The sequence below is a fragment of the Pteropus alecto genome, unplaced genomic scaffold (assembly GCF_000325575.1).
Source record: "Pteropus alecto unplaced genomic scaffold, ASM32557v1 scaffold50, whole genome shotgun sequence".
Classification (NCBI taxonomy): domain Eukaryota; kingdom Metazoa; phylum Chordata; class Mammalia; order Chiroptera; family Pteropodidae; genus Pteropus; species Pteropus alecto.
Window position 1 is genome coordinate 18,157,898 of NW_006431918.1, and position 23,222 is coordinate 18,181,119.

Below are 23,222 nucleotides of genomic sequence, written 5' to 3' on the forward strand. Positions count from 1 at the left end.
AATTTAAGAACTCTCACATATGTGGACCAGGAGACCTGTACAAAATGTTCAGAGCAGCATTCTAATGTCCATTAGAGTGGAAATAATAAACAAAAGAATGGAATAGTCAATACAATAGAATACATAGAACAATGAAAATGAATATAACAGAATAATTATAAAATCATAATATTGATCAAAGGAAGCTAGACACAAAAGAACGCATGTTATGTAATGCAAATTATAAAACATTACCAAACCAGCAAAATCAATTTATATTGTTTCTGAACACACATATATGTATGTATGTGTATGTGTGTGTGTATATATATATATTTATAGTTATCAACATATATAGTTATATATATATTGACATATATAAATGATAGTTATATAACTATACATAGATACATATAAAACTACATATATAGATATATATATAGAGAGAAATATAATGAAAACCAAGTCATAATTTTTTTTAAAAAGCGACATAGTAACTGTCAAAGGAGGTGGTTATAATATGGACTTGAGGTAATGGAACTGTTTGTCTTGATTTGTGAGGATGTTTGCTTTACTTGATTAATTTGAGTAACGGATTCTTAATATCAAAGTCTATTTTTATACAATTTATTGGCTGTTATATTTCACAATAAAACAAACGTTAAAAAATGCAAGGATTGACTTAGGCATAAATAATTACATTACATGTGTGGTGTTACACATAAAATTCTAATAGCTAATATTATTTTAATGTGTACTGTGGATATTTATTCTAAATGATTCCCACTTCTAAAGCCATTTACTCTTCAGAAAACCTAATAAAGTCGTTACTATTATTATGACTACTGAGTTAAGGCAAAGAGATTACCTTTCCCCAATTCACCCCACGTTAAGCGGCAGAGCCAAGATTAGAATGCAGGTAAGCCCACTTTTCTGTGCTTTTAATGTTTTTTAGTACTATTACTTTTCTGTTTTTAATGCAGCCCAGACATACAGAACCATCTGTACATGTAAAAAGATGAGATTAAATGTCCTCAAACATAACAATGAAGTAAAAAACTGCAAAATGTTGATTTTAAATGTTTTCATCTATGGTTAAAATACTAAAAACAGTGCTTCTTACCGAGTCTCACTCCATCATCATAAACTCCACATTCATCTTTTATTTATCATTCTATGGCACTTCAAACCACACATACTTTATTAAAATGACCTTGTTATCAATATATTTCCGATGTCCTCTACATGTTTTCCTTTCCCTTTTTTCTTACTATTTTGACTAAACGCTTTTTGAAAACTACTCTACCTCTCCACAACGCCCGCTTCACAGTGACTTATAAAGGATAAATGCTTCAGTAAAAATCAGAAATAAAGTATAAACATGAGATTTTGAAATTGAGTTGTTATTTCTTTTTTCTCATTCTATAAAATATAGGGTATAAAATACAAAAGGACCTAATTTGACTAAGAAAAAGTTTATTATTAGCTGAGAGTTTTACAGAAATTATTTAAAGTCAAGTCTTTTAAAGTTGTTCTGGCTTTTGTATATTATTATTAATTGTCCATATTATTGTGGTAAACTAATAATGAATGAGCTAATAATCACTGCACTCATCTTGACCCCAATTACATTCAGGGGACTAGGTTTTCTCTAGATTTCTAACTAGTGTAGAATAAATGCTCTATGTATATTTGTAGACTGAAGCCTAAAGAAGTTTACTCATTTCAAATTAATTTATTTCACAAATGTTTTTATCTGTATTTCAGTGGGAAAATTAGTGACACATGAGTAAATGCTTTATTTTATAGAAATTTTTTTCATCTTATCTTTTTTGTGACAATCACTATAATTTAGCCAATATTTCATTTGTAAACAAGACTTTAAAAATGTGTCCTTTTGTTCAACTTGTTGTTGTTTGTGAGTATTATTATCATCGAATGTAATAATCTTTTTCACAGTTCAGCTATTGTCATGCCTTATAGAGCAAGTCATCTTTTGATGTGTTATTCTCAAACCCACTTTAATTCTTCTCAAAATCATGTTGAGATTCTTTGACCACTTTTTTTTAAAATTTATTTTTTATTAAATTTATTGAGGTAACATTGGTTAATAAAATTATATAGGTTTCAAGCGTACAATTCAATAATACATTATATGTATATTGCTTTGTGTGTTCGCCACTCAAAGTTAAATTTCTTTTTGGCACCGTATATGTGGTCCCCTTTCCCTCTGGTAACCACTAGACTGTTGTCTGCCTATGAGTTTTTGTTGGTTTGTTTTATTTGTTGCTTTCAGTTTTATATCTCACATATGAGTGAAATCATATGGTTCTCAATGTTGTAAGTGGGTGAATGAACATTACTGAATGTGGAGAAAGACGGGAATAGCAAATTCTGGTAGCATAATCTATTAACATGTTGAGAAAAAATTGTAACTGACTTTATACTGAGTCTAACCACATTGTCAGGTTCACTGTCTTGGGGGAGAAATTGGAGCAGAAGTTTGGGAACATCTTCTTGTGATGATTCGGTGTCCTTTTCTGGCACTTTCTGCTACTATCAGTAATCCTGAACATCTGACTGAGTAAGCCTGAGTTTTGCATTTGTTATCATTGTTATTAGTGATGATGAGGATGATGATGATGATGATGATGATAATAATAATAACAAAAATAAACAATTCAGCCATAGATTCTTTAAAATGATTTCTAAAACAAAACAAAAAGTCTCTTCAAGTAAGACTTATTTTCTTCAAATTTTATTATATTTAACTAGAAAATATTTACTCTCATCCTTTGTCTAGATGTAATTTATATGTTTTTCTGGTTCTTCAATCAAGAACCACTCTTGTGTGTGTGATTTTTCTGTTTATAGTTTGATATTTAGATCTCAGAGGACAGCATAAGCAGTTTAGAACTATCCTTCCAATATACTATGCACACTACTTACCTATGCAGAACACCAAAATGTTTTCAATATGAGTCAACGCATATAGCAGAAATGGATATAACTGTTTTACTGGGTCAATAAATGTCACAAGAAACCTCAAATTATCAGTTCTCGGTGACTGTAAAACTAACAACTGATTAAACTATGTGACTGTAAGTATAGCTTTAATATGTTCAAAGTTTAGGGAGGATTTTTATTCTGTTAGAATCAATTTTTAATGATTTTTCTTAGAAAACTAATGATATTATAGATTTATTCTTCTATGACAATAATTCCTTTCTTTTTTTAAATAACTAGATGGTTGGTGTTAATTAAAAGATACTGGCAACATGTTGAGAGCACAATGGAAAATTCTGATCCATCACAAAATGCCTTGAAAGTTTCAAAGAAACAACAAAGAAAAAGAATAGAAAAGCCATCATACAGAGTTAGACTGGGTATGACTATCTTAACCTAGGAGAAGGGTGCTCAAAATTGTTTTGATCATGCTACTTGTTTGTAACATAAAAGGGCAAAATTGTTTAGATCATGCTGCTCGTTTGTAACATAAATGTAAAACAGTTTGGTTCTTACCACAGCTCTGAAGGGAAATCAGTTTTGTTTTAATATGCAGAGGAAACTAAATAAGTAAGAAACAGCTTTAGGAGAGTAAGTGATATGCTGAAGCCCACGGAGCTAACAAATGGTGGATCTATTAAACTTGAAGATCAAGCTCTTTCCAAAGATAATCTATTTTGAAATAATGTGAATCCCTGCATAATTTAGTGTGATTAAGAATGGAATTGTAGCAAGAATAAATGTTTCACTCCATATTAAAGGCAAAAACATTTCTAGAGGGCAGTTCAGTTTTGGTTTGCTGAAAACCATTGCTTCAAGATATCCTTTTTCACTTGTAGTCTAGTTCTTTGCTATCGCTCTTGTTTCATATCACAGTAGTCTTTTTTTTCATGAATTTTTTTGATGTTTGGATTATTTATTGTTCCTCAAAACTTGCCTTTGCTTTTTATGTCCTTTTACTGGGATGACTTTTCATCTACACTTGACTGAATTCTTTCTATTCATTCTTTAAGAGGCATCGCCTAGAGGCACTGCTCAAATGCTACCTTGATTCTTTCAGTTTAAGTCTCACAGTACGTCCTACGTTATGACATTTCCTACTGCACTATAGCTGTTCTTCACATCCCTTATTTCCCTCGGAAAACACTAGACATTTTAAACATATATGTAGATTTAAGTAAACAGATAATATAATGTATTACATACATAAAACATATATGTATATTTGCTTTTAATCCATATTATGGTGTCTTATAGTTTATATATACTCTAAATATTTTACTACTGAATTAATGAATGTTGCTATACCTTATATACTTGAACTGTTTTCATGAGAATTCCATAAAGTAGTATAAAATCATATTTTTCTGGCTACTTTCCAACTGAAAGCTGCAGATCCCCATGTATGACACTCATGCTTTCACTTAAGAAATATTAAGGTTCCTAATATATACCAGGCCCTACTATCGTCCCCAGAATTACAATAGGAAACAAACTTTGCTTTTCTGGAGCTTAAATTTTAACATAGACATAAAGATTAAACAAGATGAATAGTAAATAAAATAAAAATAAAATAAATAGCATGTTAGGTAGTGGTAAGTGCTAAGAAAAAAATAAAGCCAAGTGTAATATTAATAGAGATATTTGGAATATCAGTTTCAATTTAAAAAAATGAACGAAACCCAAAAGACACATATTCTTTCTTTGACCTGGTAATACTATTCTTAAAGATAGAGAGATAATATAATAATAATAATAATAGTAATCCTTAATGTTCCTGATTAAATAATTGTCTGTCTATATATCTATTTGTCTCATGCCCCATCACACAAAGACATGCTTTACAAGAATAAATAGAGAAATAAATTAGAAAATCATAATTAAACACTAGAAACTGAATGATGGTGATAGAACATAACTGCGGATTAAGACCAGGAGGAAAACTAAAGCACAGATGTGTGATACAGGTACATGGAGCCCTCTTTCAAGGTTCTTCCCAATGCACAGCAGTGTCTCTAGAGTTTTATTTGCAATGGGCTCATGCATAGCTCTTCCTAGGCCTGCGTATATTTGTAAAATTATAATTAGGTCATTGTTTTGAAAGCAAATAGATTTGAATGATTATTTCAATCCTATATTTACAGTATGGTACAAAGAGCGATACAATGATCTAGAGAAGTATGTGTGTTCCCTAAAGGATAACGACTTTATCATTGAACACTATCACCCATGTGCTGCACTCACCGTCAACCATGTAAGCATAAACCACTTTGGAAAATGAATATGTGTCCAGATTGCTAAACATCTATCTGTATATGGGATGTAAAATTAATAATTTTTTTATGGTTTTTAGATAAAGAAATATGGAATTCCTTTAGACCTTGGATTTTCTCCACGGGAAAGCATATTGCTTTATGATGCTATGGTACACGTTTGGCCAGAATGGACAAGAATGCAGGTGTGTATGTATATATACATCCTATGGCTGATATCCATAGTTCTTTGGCTATGGCAGTCCATCAGTAATAAGCAGATCCATGAATGATATTTATTTTGGTATAGGTAAAGGTCGCATATTTTATTGTTAAGAATTTAAAATCCAGAGCTGCAGTACTTCAGAATTGGGCAAATTAGTGAATTTTTCTATAGATATTCATATTTTTTTCCCTGCCAGAAAATAATATCTACTTCGTTGGGTTATTATGAAGATAAACTGAATTGTTATTTGTAAAGTGCTTAGAATACTGCCTTGCCATGGTAAGAACATGTATTTAAAAAAAATTTTGAAATTTTTTCTTTTACCTCTAAAGCTAATTGCAATATTTAAAAATAGTTAGTGTTGGTAGGTTCTAATGAAAACAGTAATATGCAACCATTACATAGAGAACAGAGCCTACGAGCCTACGTGCAATTAACTCTGTAACTGAATATGGAGGAGTATTGACTGCTTGGGAGATTTACTTCATAGTCTTGCATATGGAAAACTTTAGAAAAGGATGATGATTTAATTTTCCTTGGTATTTGTGGTTCTTCGTTTTCTAGGAGTTAGAACCTGAAGAATTCAGCTGCTTCAAAAATAAAATAGTAATCACGAGGGCAGATGCCAAGAAATATGAGGAAGAACTAAAAAAGGAGATAATTCGTTGGATTCAGCTGGACCCAAGCAAGGTAGTTAAAACCATTTAGGATTTACTAAAATCGAAGATTAATATGAAATGGATCTGACTTCTTCATTTAGGTTCAGAGAATCACCCATAAAGCTCTCGATTTGAAGATGAATACCCTATTGCATGTTTTGCTGTTGTACCTTAAATTTAGTTAGCTAGATATGGAAAAATGCAAAGAATTATTACTTGAGTTCCAGCTTGGACAACGCACACATGCCACTATGTCTATTCTGAATCTGCATTTCAGAGAATAAAACTGAAGTTGGGCTCTTATTTTTCATTGAAGATAGAACTTCTCTGATTTCTGATACCACTGGGTTATTACCTTGATTTTCTTCTCCAATATTTTTCTAAGAAAGACCTTTTATCTCTTTACTTATCTGGATAATTGAATGACCAATTTGTTTCTGTTACCAACAAATGGATAGATAAGATAAATTATAATATTACTTAATTCATCTCACTTACTTTAAGTTCTGTTCTTTGACTTTTCTTTTTTGTGATGATCAAAAAAATCCCTCTGATACTTTACTTCCTGAAAATCAGTACTACTTCAATGCACAAGTAGTGGCACATGTCCATGGTTACCCAGAGCTAGCTCACCAGAAGGAAAGGAGTTTGGACCAACTCATTTACCTATACTGACATGTAATATCAAACAATCTTGACCACTTGAGGCCCTAAGTCATAGTTAAGATGTGATCACTTCTTGATTAGCACGATCTCAGGTAATGGAAGCAGGGTTTTTAAATCATCTCTACTTCCTTCCTTCTCATTCCATGTGGAAAGGAGCCCATGTTTTTCTTTTTAAATTTTAATTGCACACTGACTACCTGATCTGCATATTCAAAAACTACCTAATGCCAAGAATTGCTATTATATTAAATATAGGTCTTCAATACTAGCTGCTTATTAAAAGGTAAGCTTATTAAAAATTCTGATTTGATTGGCTTTGCATGGGGCTGGGGCTCTAAAACTTTATAACAAATTTCTGTGAAATTTTCATGTGCAGACAGAATTGAGAATCTTTGCCTATTTTTGCTATTTGTTGATATCTGTCAACAGATATCAACAAATCTTCATTGACATACTTTAGTGTCAGAGTCAGTAACAATCGTTTTTCTGTGTTGACATCCATAATAGTTTCTTTTTTTTTTTTCCTGAAGTTCATGGAAGCTGTATCTTTAGAAAGTCTAGTTTTATTATATTCAGGCAGAACTTTTATTGTATGTCTCGTGGTTTAATTTTTGTTTCATTTTCCTTTATATTTTTTCCTACTAGTTTATTTTCTTATCCATGTCCCTTCCTCCTTTGGCTCTCTTGGCCCTGGATTTATTTATTCATATTTTTTTAGAACTTCTTGTTCTGGAGTTATTGTTCTGCTTCCAAATTCTTATCATCTAATCTCAACATTTTCGTAATCTTTTGTGTTTATTGGCGATAATTTTCTTTCCTCTTGAGAAGGGGTCATATTTCAATGTTCCTTATATGTTGTTATTTGGGAGAATTGTCTTCTGTTATTTTTGGACAGTGAATGTTATGTCATGGGGATTCTGTATTATGTTATAGTCCTCTGAAGAGTGTTTTTATTTTAAGAGTCAATTAACTTAAATTCAAATTACAAATTTTATCTTCTGAGTGTCAGCTAAATCTTTATTTTGTCATCTTTTGTTGGGTTGTATGAAGTTTGCCTTGCACACATATGGGTCAATAGTTAGACAAAATTGGGCTTAGTTTATTCATAGATTTTATGAATTGTTTAGCTTTCTCCTTTCTGGGATTCTCCCCTCACTTCTTAGTGACTATTGTTCTGAGCTCAATTTTCTGACTCTTCAGACAAAAAGATTGCAGGATGGAACAGGGGGAGAGTTTATCAACATTTCGGCTTCTCTACATTTCCCCAGGGTAAAAGCCACGAAACTAGTTTCCACTCCTGCTGTTCTCCTTCCCTATATACTCTCCAGAACCTGTCTACTTTTTTTCACTTTTCAGTGACTTCAGGTCACCGTTTTGTTGTTGTGTTTTTCTGAGAGGGGACAGCTGTTACCTGCAGGAGAGTAGAGTTCAGTAGGAACTCCTTCAGTCATTGTAGAAGCAAAACTATTGCTTTCCCCTTTTTGTTTTTAGAGAATTTCTCTCACATTCCTGAAGGGGAATATACATTCTGAAGTATTGCCAAATTTTCAAGAAGTTGTGTTGGCTTTTTTCATATATATTTACTTATCCGTCTGCTCTGTTTTACCTGTAGGATAGACTGTCAATGGATGAAAGCCATCTATTTTTATCTCTCAAAATACTGGGCAACAGTATCATAAAAGAAGCAACGCTTCTCATTTAAAGACAGAGCGAGCTTGACCACAGCAATTTCCTTTAATATTTTGCTTTCTCTACTGAAGCTAGAGATATCAAGGACTGGAATTGGGGGTGATGGGGTCATCTCATAGGCCATAGACCCAGGCCAGGGAAGGTTGAATGTATTAACCTCTACCTTAGACTAATTGCAGTTTTCTCTGAGAGGTGCTACTTCAGGGTGAGTCAACTGATGGAATGGAAGAAATGAGAGGATGGAGCAGAGCTTGTTAAATTTTTTATGATACATTTATCTATTATGTATAAATTGAGTAATTAAACATAAACAAAAAAAGATAAGGAAATGTGATACATGGTACATCGTTTGGAATACTGGGACAGTTCCAGTGTCTTATTCCTCCTTGAGCTTATATTGAACTACTCACTGCTCTAACCCCAACATTTGTAGATTTTCTGGTTTAATAATTGATTTGTTGTGTCTCTCATGGCTGGGTTCTTAAACTCTTGGGGAATTAGCTGAATTCTGCTTTTAAATAATTTTATTTGTTTACATTTCTTGGTTTTCCCAGGACAACCCAGAACCTGTTGTTTTAAGCTTCTTCAACCCTTCACTCGTAATATTGATATGGATGATGAATTTGGAAGAATATATAATCTCCAATTTGTATTAGTAGAATTTTGAGCAATTTTGACTCTGTTTATGTTGAAGTCCTACTAACTGTATACCCTGTGTTCATTCTAATAACCAACATTAATTTGTGACGATCTCTGTCCCTTCCATAAACACTATGCCATGATACTACATAGACATGATTACAATAGTATAGAAATATATCATTCAAGTTTTCTCAGATTTTGTGTTATTTAAAAGTATTTAGTACATGATTTAGATATAGTTCCCAATTGACTCCATGAAAATGCACTCAGTCTTACCAATTTGATTTTCAGTCTCAAATGTCAGCTGGTTTTATTATCTTTTCTTCATAATCACAAATATTTTATGATCTATCTTTTACTTATGATAATTTTATTCAGGTGAATCAGTTACTAAAGTACCTTAAGCCTCAAAATTTTGACAATCTAGAAATTGAAAGTCAAAAAATGTTTCCTTGTTTTGTGGAAAAACTTAAAGAAATGGATAAGCTGCCTGCAATATTTTTTTCGTAAGTAACATTAACTTAGCATTATAATTAATACTGTATGAATTTGAAGACTTTTGAAAGAATAATTGAGGAAGAATACATATAATCTCTGATTCATATTAGAGTTTTAAGGAAGTTTAACTCTATTTATGTTGAAGTCATACTTACAATACCAGGGAAGGTATAAGATGAGAGGAAGGAACACTCGTCCTAATAAATTATACTTCAAAATATAATTGTATGGTTTAGTATAGCAGAATTCTCTGGCCTATCACTTATTAGAAAAGTCTGATACATCATCAAAGTAAAGTAGAGAGAAAAGGGTAAAATATAGTGTGCATTTGCCAAAAGAAAGCCTGTACACTAATACATACAGGCTTACCATATACACATATGACCTCATACTAAATATTTGCTCTGTACTTGTTTGCAAAAGTGATTATATTTAATCTCCTTACTAAAAAGGAAAGTTCTTCAGTCTGCTGGTTTCCTGTTTCTATTTTTCCTTTCAGAGCAATATAAGAAAAGTTTAGAAGGGGCTTAGTAGTAGCATCATATAATGACAATAATGTTTTAAGTATAAAATAATCGTTTCTTTTGGAAAATATTTATTAGATCTATATGGATGAAATGAGCTCACATTCAGTCATTTCACTTCACTCCTTGGTGCTGGACCAGGACTCAAGGACACAGAAACAATTTGTGACATGACTGTCCTTGAGGAATTGACATTGTTGGAAGAGTGATTATATATGCCTTTGAAACAGATTCAATAGTTTAGCCAGTCAGTATATAAAGTTACTTAACATTTTAGTATTCAAGGCATTCTGTAGACATTAATAGTGAGTATGAGGAGATATTTGTCACCTCTGGAAACATAAGAGAGTAAAACATTAAATTATTAACTGTAAAACATAGTCTGTCCCTCAAGGGTATAACATAATATACATTTTCAATAAATGTGTAATAGATACATTAAGTACTTTAGAATTTAATGGGAAGAGAAAACAATGGCCTAGGGTTAAAGACACTTTTACCGAGGGGCTGAGTCTCAGTGTAGATACCCTAGACAAGGATATATCTATATACATTATCTATCTATCTATCTATCTATCTATCTATCTATCTATCTATATCTGAATGATACATAAGAGATGTATATAAGATATATATGAGATATACATGATTGCTATGAACATGAAATTATTAAAAATTCTCATATTTTTAATTTAGATACAACATTCATTCAGTGGAAATATTGGCTTCACGACTTCTTACGAATCTGATAAGTAAACAAATTACTCACAATGATCCAAATTCTGAAAGAAAGAAGAAAAATTTGACCAAGAAACTGAGGAAAGCAAGAAGTTCTCAAAAAAGAAACATTTCTACGTGAGTATTTTTACTTTAGTTGTAGAATTTTAAATGTTTAATGAAATGTATGAGCGTTCAGCTGTTTTTATAATTCAAATTTGTTTTTATAATGTGATGATGTGATTTTTTTTCTCTTTGTATGACACATCAAGTTAATTATACTTCACTTTTGGCAAGGCAGGGGGAACATCCAGGAGAGAATTTTTGAGCATTTTAATAATTATACAAAAGTTTATAATAATTTTCTTCATTGTATTAGTGTCTTTCCTTTTTATTAGAAGTACAAATTATAGATTTGGTTTTTAGAAATTACAAGTTTGCAAATTTGCTTAAAATAGATTGTATAATGTTTATACTCACTTGTAAAAGCCATTAAAATATCAAACAGCTAGTTGGAGCAAGTGCACTGACACATTTGTCTTTTAATATAACACCAGAAACATGATTTTAATATTTTTATGACTTTATTGTCTTAAAGCATACAAAATGTAAAGAAATGCCTCTATTTTTGTTTCATTCTAATGTATAAATTAACCTGGGAAACATGATATGTGAATTTTGTTATATAATTTTGTTGGATAATAGTTATACAAGTCTCACCCTCACTCAGGAATTTTTCCTAGCATTTGACCTTATCTACTCTTGAGATAAATAATAACCGTAATTTTTTCTCTTCTGTTTCAGTTATATTTCTGAGGCAGGGGTGGTCATATAGAATAGTTTTGAGTCTTAAAAGAGTGAAACTGCATGTAGGACAGCTGATACAGGCCTGTTCTAATGGCCGAGCAGGCTAGTCATCCTTTCTCTATATGTCATTGCACCCAAGTAATGACTTATTGAGAAATATCCCAACATATGTCAAGGCTAATTTTGTCACTTACAGAAAAATCAATTACAACGTATGTTAAAAAGATGAGAGTCTGGCTGATAAAATTTTTTTATACTTTTTTAACTGTAAAGAATTTGAGTTTGTATGTAATTATTAGGAAAATTGAATTTTTCCATTAAATTTAATGTCAAAAATATAATTCCACTGGATATAGAAAATAAAGATTTTATTGGACGTAAGATAGGAGAAATGCAGAAAATTCTGATATTTTTTGTTAAATACATGTAAATGCATATATTTAAATATACTTAAATAGTAAGCTGATAAACAATTGAGGCAATTAAGGTCTGAGGAATATTCTTTAATAGGGGCATTGTGTTTTGGGTTTGAAGTATCTGGCATTCTTTTTACCTGGCATTTATATACATTACCTCCAACTTAAAAAAATAGAAGAACATGCTGTAATCAACATATTTACTGATTTTCCTAATATTTTATATTCAGTTTTTTAAATTCAGATTCAGGCGCTAGAATTCAAAGAATCATTTTATTGGCAGCTGAAATAAAAGAAATTAAAAAAAACCTTAAGAAGTATAATGAATTTTCTCCAGACTGTACTTATACTGATTCTACAGTTGTAGATAATCAGGTAAGAGAAAATAAACAGGGATACATTCAGGTGTGTATATCTGCTGTAACAAAGTACCACAGAATGAGCGGCTTAAGCAACAGAAATTTATTTTCTCCCAGTTCTGGAGAGTAGAAGTCTGAGATAAAGGTGTTGTCAGGGTGGGTTTCTTCTGAGGGCTGTGAGAGAAAAATCTGTTCCAGGTCTTTTTTCTTGGCCTGTGGAGGGCCATCTTCCTTTTCGTATCTTCATATTGTCTTCCCTTGGTATGTCTGTGTCCAATTTTCCTCTTCTTATAAGGATACTAGTCATATTGGATTAGGGTCTACCCTAATGACCTCATTTTAACTGAATTACTTTGTAAAGACCATATTTCCAAATATAGTCACACCTTGAGGTACTGGGGGTTAGGATTTTGACATAAGAATTTTTGGAGGTACACAATTTGGCACATAAAAGTGTGTGTAATGTCAGTACTGTAATATAGAAGTTATAAAATAAACAATGCACTTCATGTAAATTAATCTTGAAACAATAGATGAAAGACTAAAGTTAGAGGTTGGAGAAATTAAGATTTGTGTGATTTTATATAGCTATTGAAAACAGCTTCAAGACTTATGTCAAGGTATATAACACATACCTCTATGAAATTGCCTATTAACTGAAGTTAATTATAGCTATTTCTTTATATAAACAGAAATATATAAATTAAATATAAAATCTTTTTCTGAGCTACAGGCTTAAGCAACGACTTGCTAAAAGAAGCTCAAATTCATATTTGCCTTCGGAAATTCTTCCTCCTCTGTTCTTTACCTACTTTGTACATAGTTCTTCAGACTAGAAACTGTGGTGTTATGATTGTCTTATACTTCTCCCTTATGCCACTCTCATTCAAAAACTTAATTCTAGAACATGGACAGACACCCTAAACAAAGGGTGCTTATTAAATGTTGTTGGTTGACCTAACCATTCAGTAGTAGTCAGAGAACTGTGGTTATTACTTGTTTATGCTTTTTTCTTTCTTTAAGTTATGGGAGAGGGGGAGAAAGAGAGGCAGAATGAGAGAGAGAAAAGAGAGAAAGAGAAGAGAGAAAGAAACAATAATAATAACTGACAGAGATAGACAAAGAAATGTATAGAAACAGACACAGGAAGTTTCAAAGAGAGAAAAAGGAGACAAGGGGAGTGGAAGGATTGGGGAGAGGGAGAGAGAGAAAGAACGAGAGGGGAGAGAGAGAGAGAGAGAGAGAATAAGAGAGAGAATAAGAGAGAGAAAATGAGAGAGAATGGAAAGTGACAGACACAAAGATAACACAGAAAAGATAAACAGGAAGATACAGAGAAAGAGAGTGAGAGAGAAATCAACCAACACTGGTCAGATATGACTGGAGGTGATAATGAAAAAAAAAAACAAACTAAGTTAGATTTAGATAACAGCAAACATAGAACAAAATGGAGGTGGCAGGAAATCAGACTAAGCTCAGAATTTAGGCAGAGATGGTCTTTGGTACCAGCCTCAGAGAACTCTGGTCCCTCATCCCTCTCTTGTCCTTTCCCTTCAGTGTTTCCTCACTGCCCCAGGCTGAGCTGGAACCTTAGTTCAGTCCATTAGAGCTATAACCAGTGATTAAATACTTTGGGAGCAAGGCTAGGCCTCAACCACTCAGTGGGTATGGGGAAGAAAATGAAGTGTATGTTCCTGATGAAGAAATGAATGAACAAAGGTTCATCACATGTAAGATTCAGTTGCATTTGCCAGGATCAGATATCAAGCTTCAAGTGTCAGGTATGATGAAAATATTCTACTTAAATACCACATATTAGGCATTTTATAGTTTAAATAGGCTATGGGTTCTGACCTAAAACAGAACTACTCTTTGTAGAATTTTGTCCAACTCTGCGTTGATTTCTAAATAATCTTTTAACATATAACATCACTGTTAAGTTGAAGGATAAATGCTTTAATTTGATACGGCAAACTGTTTGGGTATTTCAGACTTTAGCAAAGATCTTACGCAGATTGAAAGGAACAAGACAAGGCTACAAACTGCACAGTCTGTTAAAACGGGGCATTGGATATCATCACGGTTCAATGGAATATAAACAAAGACAAGTTGTAGAGATGCTTTTCAGACAGAAGCATGTCAAGGTTGGTGAACTTTGAGGATAATTTTCCTAAAAGTAGCGCCTTCATTCCTTTGGACTAAGTAGGAGGAAGAAATGTACCCTGACTGCTTGTAGGGAAGTCATTCTATCTACTCCCTCATAATCTCACTACTTGGAGGGATAGTCTGCTAACCTTTTAGCATTTTATATTCTGTTCTTTTAAATATGTTTTTACATAGTTAATATATAATGCACTTGCAATTTAGGATCATATCTACTCTGCCTAATAGCATGTAATTAAGTCTGTATTAATTAACATTACATAATAAACATTTTATGAATTCATCATAACATATGCATATATAGTTTATTTAAACATTATGTTAATGTTGAAATTTTTTGTTTATGAACATATACTGTCGTTTCTGATTATTGATGGGATCAATTGATTCTACAAAGTATTTCAAAGAGCAAAAGTAATTTTCAGGCTCTAGAAATATATTGCTAAATTTTTTCAGAAGGACTCTATTTGTCTACTTTACCTTGATAAATTTTGATTATTGTGATTAGAAGCTGGAGTTGTGAATATAGTGCAGAGAGTATCCTATATACCATGCACCCAAATTGCCATATGATTTAACATCTTATGTTAGTATGATATGTTTGTTATAATTAGCAAACATAATATTGATAAATTTTTATTAACTAAAGTCCGTTTTTTTATTCGGATTTCCTTAGTTATTCCTCTAATGTCCCTTTTCTGTTCCAAGGATACAACATTACATTTTTGTTGTTCTCAGATCTCTTTAGGCTCTCTTGGCTGTGACAGTTTCTCAGATTTGCCATGATTTTGAAGATCTTAATAAGAGGATAATTTGTAGAATATCACTCAATTGAGATTTCTCTGATGTTGTTCTCATGATTAAATGGGCACTTTGTGTTTCTTGAAGGAGGACCACAGAGATAACATGTTATTCTCATCATATATCAGAATTATAGACTATGGCTATGGCATCGCTATTGATGTTAACTTGAGCACCCTGCTGAGATCATATTTGTTAGACTACTCCACTATAAATTTACCTATTATTCCCATTTTCCCTACTGTCCTCCTTAGAAAGAAGTCACTATGTACAGCCCACACTTAAGTAGTAGCTAGTTGAGTCATACTTTACCTCCTTATAGTTGAAGTAGCTAAATAAATTATTTAGAATTCTATATAGGAACTGTGCCTCTACTACCTCATTTATTTATGTATTTAACACTTATTTCATATCAGTATGAACACATGGATATTATTTTATGCTTTGGATTTTAATTCAATGCTACTTATTTTCTTGGTTGCATGGTTCCAGTTTTGGCCGTTGGAAGCTCTTTCACTTGCTTCCTGTATCCATTTGGCATGCTCCCATCATTGTGAGTGTTGTTTCTGTTATTCAGCATTTCCTTACTTTCTGCCAAAGTAAGACGCTCTCTTATCTTGTATAATTCTTGCCCCAGTCTTTGAATGAGTCATATCTCCAGAGTCCCAATTTCTTTTAGACAAGCCTGAGAAACTATTACAACCAAGAAAAGCCAAAGGGGACATGTCTACCAAATGCAATGTGATATTCTAGGTGGATCCAAAAAAGGATATCGGGTAAAAACTAAGGAAATCTGGAAAAAGTATGAATGTTAGTTAATAATAATGTATCAATGTTTTTTAATTAATTGTAAAAAATGTATGGTACAAATTTAAGATGTTAATAACAGGGGAAACCGAGTGCAGAATATAAGAACTCTACTATCTTTGCAAATTACTATAAATATAAAAGGGTTATAAAAATAGAGTTTGTTTAGAAATATTTTCTGTGCATGCATTAAAATATGTGTTCTGTAGATACTGGCTTAGTGTTCTGTGAGGCTTCTTAATTTAAATCTGTGTTATTGGTAAATTTTTTTTTTTATCTTCTATCAGTAATTGAGAGTAGAATTATTGAGAATAGAAAGTGTTAAAATCTCTCATTCTTAATTTAAAAATTTCTGTTTCTCTTTGTAGTTATGCCAGTTTTTACTTTATATATTTTACTATATACTAATTGTTTAGTAAGCAAACAATGTTAACAATAAAGCACATTAAAAACATTCTGAGAAAATAGATTACTATAACAGATCGACATCTGACTTCCCAAAAGCAAAAATGGAAGCCAGAGATAAGTGAAATTTTACCTTTAAAAACCTAAAGAAAATAACTTTCCACTTAGATTATTATCTTTCCAGAATGAACGCACAGTGGAGAATTTTAGACAAATAAAAACTAAAAGTATTCGGTATCTCACCTCATCACTTAAAAGAAAATTCTAAATTAGGCAGAAAGAGAGTAATTCAAGAAAATAAAAGATGTCCAAAATACATAAAAGAGTGACCCTAGAAAATGGCAAATATGGGTAGCTTAAATCTTTTATTATCTGAATAAAAATAACACATAGGAATAAAAAAGGAAAAATATGTTTACGATAGTATATATTTTAGAAGTAGAGGTTGTTTGAGGTAATAACTAAATGGAAGATAAAATTATTCATCAATTTGGGGCTTTTATAGGTATAGATTATAAATTTGTTAGTGCCCACTGAAAGAACAGAATATGAACGTGCAACATCCAAGCTATGGTGAAAAAATGAAAAGCACGTAAAATATTTGAATGTATCAGAAAGTAACCAAGAAAGCAGATGAAAAGATTTAAAACAGTCACTAATAGAAAGCACAAGTATAACTGTATAGAAAGTATAAAATGACATCCAGATCATCAAATATAACAATTACATTAAATAAACTGGATGCATTTGAACTTAATGACTCTAATTAAGAGAAACATTTTTAAAGTTTTTTAAAAAACATTTTTGAACTTAATTAACAAAATATCCAAGAAGTTTTTAATGATATGGGACACATTTAAAATGTAAAAAGAGCTAAAGGATTGAAAGGGAAAGAAATGTTAATAATAACCGAAAGAAAGCTGGTCTGGCTATGTTTCAATCAAACAAAGTATGTTTCAAGATAAAATCATTAGTAGAGGTACAGATGGTCCCACCATTAGGCAGGTATACTAATTTAAAATTTTTACATAATTACTAGGTCAAAACATATAAAAAAGACATCATAATGGACATAAAAATTTATGGAGTTGTTAGGTAAGTAAAATACTATATAGCTAAACCTATGTGGTGGAGTTAAACTAGAACTTGGAGAAAAATGTAAAAGCGTTTATTGTGTCTATTTTAAGAGATAAAAGATTAGAGAGAAACATGAAAGGGTATGAGCAACTTCAAGTGATTTTTTGGAAAAGATAGAGATAGGACAAATTATGGCTGATAGCCTCTGTTTTTTTCTAAGAAATATGAATCAAAATAGCATTTTAAAATTGAGGTAGGAAAGCAAAGTCCCAGGAAATCTGCTTTATTTATATATCTTATCTCAATTGAGAATACTATTTCCTACTCAATAACACCATCTTCTCCAGAATAATCTAAGAGCCCCTGTCAGATCATTCAGCTTCCATTCATCACCTCCTAAAATTAGTTGGAAGACCAACTAAAGCAATTTTATAGATATTAATTATATCATGTTACTCCCCTTTCTCTTAAAATCTAAACTAGTTAGAGTGGTTTTTTAATGCTTAATGTGACCTGGTTCCTGCTCTCCCTCTGCGTTTATTCTCTACTGTTTTCCTTTCTTAGAAATGTTTTCATGTAAAAATAATACTCCTTTTACAATCTATTGTTTTTATTTATTTAAAAAAAAAGATTAAAAGCTTACTGAATGGCTGTGATTTCATATCAGTTCACAATCTGAAAATGCTATATAATTGTAATATTAAGGAAAACATTAAGGTGAATAGAAATCTCTACGAAAGTTATTTACTTCAAAAAATGTAGTAGAGTTTGTATTTTTGCTGACATTGGCTTTCAATTGGAGTTTTACTCAAGAAAAATGATTTCAAGGGGTCTAATCTAGTCAATATTTAGAGACTATGCACACATTTATATAGTCTATGTTAAATTTGTTTTTTATTTTATTTTATTTTTTACCCTTCACCCATAGGTGGTAATAGCTACCTCCTCCCTTGCTTTGGGAATTAATATGCCATGTAAATCTGTTGTTTTTATAGAAGATTCTGTTTTTCTGAATGCCTTGAACTTTCGACAGGTATTTATACTACTGCCTTGTATTACATTTATATTCATAGGGACTGGAAACATCTATTTTAAAATGGGTTCTAGATGCAGGAGATTGTATGAATATGATTACGTTTTAAGATGTTTTGAGCACTTATTAACTGGCTAAATAGATTAGATTTCTTGAGACTATTCCTGCTTTGGTAAATATTATTGAACTGAAAGATAATGTGAAGAAACAGTAATCGTATCTTCTGAGCACTCAAAGGTGCCAAGTATCTACGATTATAATTTGAGTGTCTACAATGTTTTCTGTTCAGACTAGTTTCTGAAAAGACATTGTAAGATAAGACAAGAATTGTCCTTACTTTAAAAATCATGATCTTAAAACAAGTATTACTGAAAAGCAAACACATTTTAATAATAGATCTGTAAAATAAAATAATATTTTAAATGTTGCTAAAATTAACATGCCAAGCAACAAATAACTCAGGATTTTTGAAAGTTTAGTGTTCCACACAGTGTAGGTAAGTTAGACATTAACCATTTACAGAGACAATATTTGAAATGATTTTAAACTGTTCTATGATTCTCTCTTTAGATGTCAGGTCGTGCAGGAAGACGTGGAGAAGATCTTATAGGGAATGTGTTTTTCTATGGTATTCCGTTACCTAAGATAGAAAGATTCTTGAAGTCAAACGTGCCCAAGCTGAAGGGTCAGTTTCCTCTAAGCATATCCTTGGTTCTCAGACTCATGCTGTTAATTGCCAAAGCAGATGACAAAGAGGATGCTAAAGCAAAGGTACGTTGTTTCATATTATTTAAATAACTTTAATAAATATAATCATTTAAGCTCAGTTTTATAATGTTGCATAAATGACATAAGCTGAAAGGAATAAAATAATAATGTACTGTAAATCAACCCACTGTAACATTTGATTCTCCTTTATAGCCCCCTTATTCAACACAAAAACATGCTTTTAACTTTCACGCTTTCAAACATATGCAAAATTAAGCCCATGATTTTCCTGTTTTAATTATCTCTGGTCTCTGTGTGTATTAGAAAAGAAACATATTTTTTCTGTAATTATATCTGGTCTAAAACATTTTAAAAATCAAATTTCAAAGAAGTAACTAATGGTTGAAAATATAAAAGATACTGAAACATAATTATTGGTTTTACATTTTTATACCTTATTTTGACTTCTTACCTGTCATGCATAAACTTGCAATTATTTATCTCTCTAAGTTTTTCTTACCATTTTCTATTATACACACACATGTCATATAAAACATTATGGAATATCTAAATATAATAAATAAATACAATAATTATAATAATATAATAAAGCAGTATTCAATGCCTAACTTAAAAATGTAAAAAACATATTATACATTATATGTTGCACGTAGATATATATGATCTACAATAGAAATGTTACTTGTCCTTTGGATATTACTTTTGGAAGACACATTACAAAATTTGCTTAATATCTAACTTGATATTTTGATATATGTATGTATAGGCATTATCTGTTCTCCAACATTCATTGATGTCCTTCAAGCAACCAAAGATCAAGTGCATGTTAAAGTTTTACTTTATATATTCTTTGCAATTTTTGGCCACAGAGGTAAGATTTAAACGTATTTCCACTAAATTAAAGTTTTAGTACATCTATTTAAATCCACTGTACTAAAAATTTCTTTATTAACAACTTATTTGTTTGATATTTCTGAGATCTAGAGACTGAGGTTAACATGTTAAAATTGATTTATAGGGGTACCTGAATTCAGAGTGTATTCCCACTGGGTATTCTGGACTTGTGTCCCATTTGCACTACCATGAACCTGCCAACTTTGTTTTAGTAAGCTTGCTGGAGAAATGTTTATTTCACAAGTTGTGTATTCCAATCAACATAGATGGTAAGCAAATATTCCTTTCTGAAACACTCTTTACATTGTGTGCACAAACGCACACAATTTATCCACATATTCCCCAGAACTGCATTCCTTTTGGGTAGTATGACATTTTCTAACTGCTTTTTTCTCTTAATTGATTTTGAACATTTTTCTTATTTTATATCATTAAATATGTTTATAAAAATATTATTAATATAGACATGGTATATTTGTGATATGTTTCAAATGACCATTTAATGTACTTTAAATTTTAAAAACTAAACCATTAGAATAATAAATACAATTCTTCTGAAATCACGAGGCATTTTTAATATATATCAATTGAAATAAATTGCAATAATATATATATAGAATTGCTAATTTGTCCTTTTTACATCCGGTCATTGGTATGAAAAATAGGCCTCTGATATACTCATATCTAAGTCCTAATTATTAGCTATATCACAGTAAAATATGAAGGTAAAGTTCTAAGTCAAATACAAACTGTAAGAATATGATAGCATCACAGTGTTACCTGTGACGATTTTATTTTTTTAAATAATAAATTATATTTTCCTTTTCCATAACTTTATCACATTGAAATTTAATTTGCTAGAGAAAGAAAGAAAGTGATATGATCCAAACTCAAAGACAGCTGGAAACTGAAATATATAATTAATACCCCATTGTTCATTTTATTTTCAGTAAATTATCAACTTTTGTTAAAATGACATAAAATAATGAAAATAATATTGTGTACCTTAGAACTACTAATACATCAAATCATAAAGCCTTTAATCCATATTAATCTATATTTTTTTACAAAAGAATTATAGAAAGCAATCATCACTGAATTTTAGTTATTTTATAAATATTGTGAGTAATGTATCACAATGTTAAAAGAATAAAAAAACTAAAATGAATTTGTCATAATGCTGTCGGTAGAAAGACATCAAATTGAGGTTTTCTGTTTGTTTATTTGAAGTCAGGAGCTTCACTCTCAGGGCTCCGCATTTCTCTGATAGTGCGAGGCCATGTAGCTTCACACTATTAAAGTTTCCAAGTTCTCACGTGAATGTGTGTTGTTTACTCATTCTTTTACTGATCGGTCATTAAGTGGCTATCAGTGTGGACATGGCATTCTGTTAAATGCTGTAGCTGATTAAAAATCAGGGATCAGACACAGGTTTTCCCTTGAGATTTAGTCCCTAACATACTACAAGGATTTGGGCACATGGAAATGTAGGAAATACATATTCCAGGAGAGAACTATCAGGAGTCAACACATGGGTAGTAGTTAGACTATAATGTTTGCTTAAGAGTGAGTGGGTGCGGGTTAACCTTTGGCTTCAGGAATTTGGAAAGCAGCATAAGGCCTTCGTTCCTTAGTAGATTTTGAGGAGAGGTGGGAAACACTGAGTGGAACCAGGCAGCGAAGGGAAGGTTTGAGGACCATGATAAAATCCAGGGCGATTCCAGAACTAAAGGGCAAACAGTTGTTCTTGTTTTTTGTTTTTTCTTTTGGTTCCTGCAGCTAAGCATGGACCCAAGGGTACCAACAATCTGTGTCAGTATGGGGGTCAATTAGTTGGCATTATTATAAACTTATATTGAATTTATTAAAAATTCACCAAATGTCTGGAAAGTGAATTTTTCAATGTGTCTTACCTTGAAATTTTAAGTTTAAGTTTTAGGAAATGGCTCACTGTACTTCTAAAATGATGAATTTTGTTCTCTAAAGTTTTGAAAAATTAAGCTCTTTATTTTAAACAGGGCAAAAGACATTTTCTCAAGATGTGATGGAAACCTTAGTGGTGGTGTTAGCAAATCTTTTTGGAAGACGGTATCTTCCTCCCTGTGTGAAAAACTTGAAAAAGAAATTTGCTCATTCAGTGGTAAGAGAAAAATATATACTACAATCTTGTAATCTTATGTAAACTCTTTCCATTATAATATGCAATGCAATTGATTTTTCCAATAACTAAATTGTGCTGTCATTAACTAGTTATTTCTTTATCATGCCTCAGTCAGTTCTTGGTATATATAGTAACTTCTCCAGGAAAAGACTGAAGTCTTATTTAAAAATGGAGAACTTTATTTCTAGTAGAAGTTTTTAGCAAGAGAATAACAGGATTTTTTTATTACATTGAAGATGACCTCGAACATTACAATTAATGGTGAAATAATAGCCACAGTAACATTTATATTTGAAACAAGAAGATATAAATATTCAGTTTAACAGCCATTTGAAAATATTGTTCTAAAAATTCTACTCGTTGCCAAATGGCAAGAAATAAAAATATGATATAACTATGGGGAAGGTAAGCACAGTGAGCGTAAGTACGTAGAATAATTTGAAGCCTGATTCCTGGACTCCTTTCCAGCTCTGCCACTTAGCACATAGGTGACCTATGTGCTAAAGCAAATTTCTTTATCCAGGCTTATTTATTTACTTATCTGTAGATTGCGAATCATAATAGTACTGCTATGAGGATTAAATTAATTAATACATACAAAGTGCTTAGAACAGTGCTTAGGACATAGAAAACACTCAATAAGTGTTAACTCTTATTTTAATAGTTATTGTTATTTACAGATGAAATCACTACTTACTGAAAAAGAATCAAC

General features: G+C 31.4%; 1 protein-coding gene across 1 annotated transcript in view; it reads left to right on the forward strand.

The window, feature by feature from the left end:
• Window positions 1–23,222, forward strand: part of LOC102878872 (probable ATP-dependent RNA helicase DDX60) — a 69,279-nt gene that overhangs the window by 39,648 nt on the left and 6,409 nt on the right. The window contains exons 21-34 of the mRNA XM_025042381.1: window positions 2,448–2,563; window positions 3,226–3,365; window positions 5,130–5,239; window positions 5,339–5,443; window positions 6,028–6,153; window positions 9,498–9,625; window positions 10,838–10,996; window positions 12,312–12,456; window positions 14,432–14,584; window positions 18,622–18,726; window positions 19,297–19,497; window positions 20,222–20,326; window positions 20,474–20,618; window positions 22,368–22,489. Coding sequence (XP_024898149.1) covers window positions 2,448–2,563; window positions 3,226–3,365; window positions 5,130–5,239; window positions 5,339–5,443; window positions 6,028–6,153; window positions 9,498–9,625; window positions 10,838–10,996; window positions 12,312–12,456; window positions 14,432–14,584; window positions 18,622–18,726; window positions 19,297–19,497; window positions 20,222–20,326; window positions 20,474–20,618; window positions 22,368–22,489 — 1,860 coding nt within the window. The remainder of the gene's footprint in view (window positions 1–2,447; window positions 2,564–3,225; window positions 3,366–5,129; window positions 5,240–5,338; window positions 5,444–6,027; window positions 6,154–9,497; window positions 9,626–10,837; window positions 10,997–12,311; window positions 12,457–14,431; window positions 14,585–18,621; window positions 18,727–19,296; window positions 19,498–20,221; window positions 20,327–20,473; window positions 20,619–22,367; window positions 22,490–23,222) is intronic.